General features: G+C 49.4%; 1 protein-coding gene across 1 annotated transcript in view; it reads right to left on the bottom strand.

Annotated features, from left to right (window-relative positions):
- Window positions 1-688: 688 nt before the first annotated feature.
- The window catches only part of NTF3 (neurotrophin 3), a 67,671-nt gene continuing 62,359 nt past the window's right edge, over window positions 689-6,000 (bottom strand). The window contains exon 2 of the mRNA XM_025851998.2: window positions 689-1,728. Coding sequence (XP_025707783.2) covers window positions 934-1,728 — 795 coding nt within the window. The 3' untranslated portion in view covers window positions 689-933. The remainder of the gene's footprint in view (window positions 1,729-6,000) is intronic.

The following is a 6,000-nucleotide window of genomic DNA, read 5'->3' as shown; positions in this document are numbered from 1 at the left end:
CTGGGATCTGAACCCAGATCTGACTCCGAAGTGCGATCATTTTCCAATTCCTCATGCAGCTCTGGGAGAGACCCCCAGAGAAGGGAGGAGGCCATGCGCCCAGAAGATCTCTAGTGAGGAAGTTCTCTTCTGTCTGTAGATTATTCATGATCCATTTCAACTGGCTTCTGGGTAACCATACAATTATTCTGTTACAAATAGTTAAAACATTTTTTCCTATATGCCTAAAAGGATGAAAACCACTTACAGAAAGCAAAACAAAAACCATAGCCAAAAAAAAAAAAAAAAAAAAAAAAAAAATCCAACCCTTAACCCCAAACCCCAAAACAACAAATGTGCTGAAAAGAGACTTCCAAAACTAAAATTGCCAGGTTTGTTGTTACTGTTCCGGGACCGTAACCTTGGAGCAAATCAGAGTTCTAACTGGCAAAAGTGACAATAGAGAAAAGAGAGCAAGTCCCCAACAGTGAACTTGCTGGCCAGAATGAAGTGTGGCGCTCAAAGCTACTGTGTGTCCTTCCAGTGGACATGCCCACAGTGCATTTAATGGACTAATCAAACATGAAGTATACCAGGAGGGGGAGGGGCATCACTGTGTCTACACACAACTCTGACAGCATCTGAGTTTAACAAGTTTACTAAAACGACAGCCATGGCCTTGACAAATACTGAATGCAGAATACTGGTGTACATAGATTTTACAGAGCGTCTCCCGAGAGCCGGGTCACAAGATAAGGTTTAACAGATGGGAGAGGCCTGAGGGAGGGCAAGCACACGGATTTTATTGAGAAAAAAGCTTATATACTGTAGGGTTGCTGAAGTTTAATAAATAAAGGTCAACTTATAATATATAAAAACAATATAAACATTTATATGCTACATGCATATCATATAATTTAAAGTAATAATTTATATATGGGGAGAGATGCCGATTTATGTTCTTCCGATTTTTCTCGACAAGGCACACACGCAGGAGGTGTCTATCCGTATCCATCGCCAGCCCACAAGTTTATTGTTTTCTGACGTCAGTGCTCGGACATAGGTCTGGGACGTTTTGCACTGAGAGTTCCAGTGTTTATCGTCAATCCCCCTGCAACCGTTCTTGACAGGCCTGGCTTCTTTACATCGGGTCTCATAAAAATATTGTTTGACGGGAGAGTTGCCGGTTTTGATCTCCCCCAGCACCGTGACCTGGTGTCCCCGAATGTCGATGGCCGATGACTTGTCAGTTACCCACAGACTCTCGCTGTCGCATACAGAGTACTCCCCCCGGTGACTCTTGTGCTCGGCGTACCTCTTCCTCCGTGACGTTCTGTTGGCGGCCATGGGGCTGCCTATGTAATCCTCCACGAGATACAAGGGAGGGGGTTCCAGGGGGGTGCTGTCACTCAGCAGGACCCGGGGTGAGCTGTAACGTCTCTGCTGCCGCAACAGCTCTGTGTCCATCGCAGTCACGGGCTGGAATTCTGACTTGGCCAGCTCGCCCTGCTCCGGCCTGCGGGGGGCCCCCGTTTTGGGCAGAGTGCTCTGGTAGTTCTCCTTAACGTCCACCATCTGCTTGGAGAGCTTGTTTTTCAAGATATCTGCCTGGATCAGCTTAATAATTAGGGAATTTAGCGAGTCTTCAGGCAGACTCCTTTGATCCATGTTGTTACCTTGGATGCCACGGAGATACGCGAGAAATATCACATAAAACAAGATGGACATCACCTTGTTCACCTGTAAGATCTGAAAAGGAAACACAGGGGTTAATGGCAGGCTGTGGCAGCTGAATCCATGTCATTGTGGGTTGAGTAAGCCTGTGAGAGGCAGCAAGAACACCCAGCTCCTCTCTGATGTCCAGAGACCAGGGTTGTCCATCTCTTTCCTTGGGAAGTACTGCCTCTGTACGAGTCCTTTGAATCTCTAAAGTGCCTTTTCCTCCTACACTTCCACGTGCCTCTCCCTCAATAATCTTTCCTCTAGCATGGTGGCTGTGTGCTAGGGAAAGGGGAGTGCGTGTGCATGTGTGTGCGTGTGCGCGCGCGTTTGTGTGTCTTGTGCTCGTGAATGACAGAGAGGGCAAAATAATTTCTTTTAAACTAAATAAACCAAAAACATGAGTGGCGAGGTCTTCAGTATAGAAGAGCTAGGGCTGTCCCCAGGACCCGGGTCCCCAAAAGCCTCCAAGGCAGAGGGAGGAGGAGGCTCGCACTTAGGACTTTCCTAGACAGAAATCCCCCAGGGCCATCTGCATTTGAGGTCTGCGCTTATCCGCAAACTTCTGTTGTGTGTGGATGACGTCCTGCCACTTCTTTAGCTATCACTTGAGCCTGAGAAGACCACGGTCCACTCCACCTTGGCAAATTATGAAGTTGTACCTGAAAATTATAAAGGCATATTTGCATTCTTTTAGCAACAGGAGCAGACTTGCAATGGTCTCAAGGAACATAGCTCTACCGCCCTCCCCCACACCTAATGCAGCTTCTGGGTCTCTGGAAGGAATACCCCGAGGCTGGGGATGGGTCAGATGCCTGCACACTGCAGCATCAGAATGGGCTCATCCCTGGCCAGGCCCCGTCTGGTGGAGCTGTTCTCCCGCCCTTCTAATGAGCATGAGGGCTGCTCCCCACTCTATGAGGGGGCCTGGCTGAGCTCTCCAACAGACATGCCTCACCAGGACACCCAGCTGCTTCCCAGAGACCCCTCCCCCCAGAGCACTACCTGCAGAAGTTGGAGGCACGGCAATAACCGGCTCAAGCTAATGGGCTGGACTTGCCCTGAACAGCAAGATTCCTTGTGGATTCCTTTTTTGTTTTTTCTTGTTCGGCCTTTTAATGTGAAGTTTCTAGTACACAGTGTTTCTTTTGGGGGCTGCATTTTCATTTTGCTATCTCCTCGTTTAAATGGTACTTGAACCCATCCACACTCTCCTTCTGTTGCCAGAGCAGAACCTGGACACGGGGTTTCTGTTGGGTCCTTATGGGATTATAGGGCTGATCTCCAGATACCTTTCTGGCTGGTCTCTCCCTCACTAGAGCAAAGCCCAGCTTTTCTGAAGGTTGGCGCTGGACGGAGACTCTTCAGGCAGGGAGGGCTGGCAGCAGGAGCGATCTCCACTTGCACTCTGTGATCTACACCACCCCCGTGGGGTAGCCAAGCCTTAGTTACCATTGCTACCACCTCACTGGCCCCCAGGGGCTCACGGTTTCCTCTTTAAGGCTCCAAGCATGGAAAATAAAAGGCCTTCCCTCGGTTCACCTTTGGTATTTGCAGAGAGACTTTAGTAAATCCAGGGGGAAAATAGAAGGGAAATAAACAAGAGAGACACAGTAATCAGAGAAGCGGCCCTGCTTACCAAGTACCCATGTCTGAGCTTGCCCACGCTAACTTGCTCCCGGGACTTCCAGATGCAGCCTCTTTCCCCGTCTTGTCTGAAGTACTGCTCTCTTGTCCCAAAGGCCAGCAATGCTGCAGGCACTTTGCTCCAACTTCCTCTTCCTGGCTCTTGGCCCACCTCTTTGATAAAGGGATCATCTTCCTTCCATGGGAACCACTTTTGTGGACAACTGACTCCTTCAAGGTCAAAGCTGAGAGAAGGATTCTAGCTTCGCTGCCCACCCCTAGAGACTTCTCTAAGAATCCTATTATCCTAAGAAAGTGGTTCCCACAGGATAACTACTCCCCCTCCCACTCTGCATATAACTGACAATTCCTTCAATGTTGCAGGCCCAACAAAATGAATCTTGAACACACAATGTATGGCATGCATGCAACTAGAATTGCATGCCCTTTCTCCCCCCTCCAAACGGAATACAGCTGCAATAAAGCAATTTGGGACTAAAAGTCTATCAGAAAACAATTTATTAAATCCTCCCAAAGCCTGGCCACTGTAAGCTAAGAATACACAGGGTACCTGCTCATGGGGAAATAGATCAAGGATGGTCAGCGAGGGGAGGTCCCAGAGGGAATGAGAATCGATGCACAGATTAGCCAGGAATGACAAGGGTGCATGGACGGGAAGAAAGACGGATGGTGCCAGTGGACTGGGGCTACAGAGGGAAGTGTCTTTATGGCTGGGGCCTGAATAGGAACCAAAGGGTTTAAGGGGTAGAAGAGCCATATAAAGGAAGCATTGAATCCAGCTCCTTCATTGTATAGATGGGGAAAACCTAACTGCAGTTGAAGGAGGAAGAGAAATGCACAGGATAGAGGGATCCTCTGCACTCCCTGCCTAGCTGCCCTTTTCATCAGATTACAGCTGGGCAAGCACACCCCGGCCCCAGCCCATTTACTCTTCCAAAGCTGCCTGAAAAGCTTTAGGAGCCGTGTGCATGTTCCCTTCCGCTGGCATCCTTTCCTCACCTCTCCTGTTGAAATTACACTCATTCTTCAGTGCCCAGTTGGGAAGCGAGGCCCCCAAAAGCAGGCCTGCCAAAAGCAGCAACCACCACTTCCTTTGCATTCCTGCCGCATGTTTCCGATTGGATGTGGTGGCAGGTATGACAAGCCTCAGGGCTCTCTGTGTTTTACTCACTAGATTCCCTCTCCTCCATGGCCAGGAGCCCCTTCCCGCCTGTGCCTCCGCACTGCGTCCAGGCCACGGTGAATACACAGTGGAGGTTACGGTCTGGGTGCAGGGAGGCGGGGACGGAAGTTGAAGTCAGAAGAGCGACCTAATTTGGAGGGCCTCACTGGAAAATAATTTAGAGGCAAGGTGGTCGCAGGAGGGGTGACGGCATTTGAGCCAACACTCCAAGCCCCCTGGGTGCATGCTCCATTGTCCCATCAGACCTCACTTACAGAACACATATTTGAAGATAAAATTCTTAAGAATTTCAAAATGACAACCACAAAGCATTAAACCCTGAGTGGGGGTCCCCTTCTTGAGTGCAGGGCCTGGGGCGATGGGCACTGGCAGCACACCCATGAAGCCAGCCCTGGCTGCAGGAGCTAGAATGTTCCATTTTGGTGAAATTGTATGAAGGTAAGAGTAGAAAACCATTTTTGGTCAAGAGGAATGGGCAAAGCCCACTGAGTGCTGCATGGGAGGGGGGCACGTTCAGAGCTGTGGGCAGGAGCCATAACTTCAGCTGCAGTCTGGTGGGGAGAGCCTGGGGATGCGCAAAATGAAAAGGCTCTCATGACGACCTGCTTTCCTCCTCTGGGCAGCGGCAACCAAGAAATGTGGGAACCAAGGGCGCTTGGGTGGCTGAGTCAGTTAAGCGTCTGCCTTTGGCTCAGGTCATGATCTCAGGATCCTAGGATGGAGCCCCGCATCAAGATCCCTGTTCAGCGGGCAGTCTGCTTCTCCATCTGCCCCTTGCCCTACTCATGCTCTCTCTCTTTCAAATAAATAAATAAATAAATCTTGAAAAAAAAAGAAAGAAAGAAAGAAATGTGGAAACTAAATGGGGCAGTGGGAGAAGTCAGGATCGTCAGGATGGAACACTGTATCATGGATATGGCTCAGAATTGCAAAAGCATGCTGATTATAAAAAGCAGAATGACGTGTAGTTGATTTTATTACTATTTTTTAGTTTCTGTCCAGACAATACTCACTGTTGCACCTAGGCGGACTGCTCCTACGACACCACCTGGCTGTGCACTGCCTCTGGGAGCCCTAGGCATTGAGTGGGTTAGAACCCAGGTCTCCTGACTCTTTTAGACAACTTTGCCTCTCTCGGGTCCCAAGCACAGAAACTCAACACAGAGGGGCGCCTGGAGGGCTTAGTCCTTAAGCGTCTGCCTTCGGCTCAGGTCATGATCCCAGGGTCCTGGGATTGAGCCCCGCTCGGACTCCCTGCTCCGCGGGAAGCCTGCTTCTCCCTCTCCCGCTCCCCCTGCTTGTGTCCCCTCTTTCGCTGTCTCTCTCTGTCAAATAGATAAATAAAATCTTAAAAAAAAAAAAAGGAACAACACAAAGAAATCAGGCCATATGGGTGGAGGTGGGGGTGAGACACACATGAAAAATTAATAATGTAAGAAAGTTTCCAAATGCCTCTTAGCATTGGTCCTACC

The sequence above is a fragment of the Callorhinus ursinus genome, unplaced genomic scaffold, assembly GCF_003265705.2.
Source record: "Callorhinus ursinus isolate GAN/ISIS: 27379988/994484 unplaced genomic scaffold, GSC_fseal_2.0 scaffold94, whole genome shotgun sequence".
Taxonomy (NCBI): Eukaryota; Metazoa; Chordata; class Mammalia; order Carnivora; family Otariidae; genus Callorhinus; species Callorhinus ursinus.
This window is presented reverse-complemented; position numbering and strand designations above follow the sequence as displayed.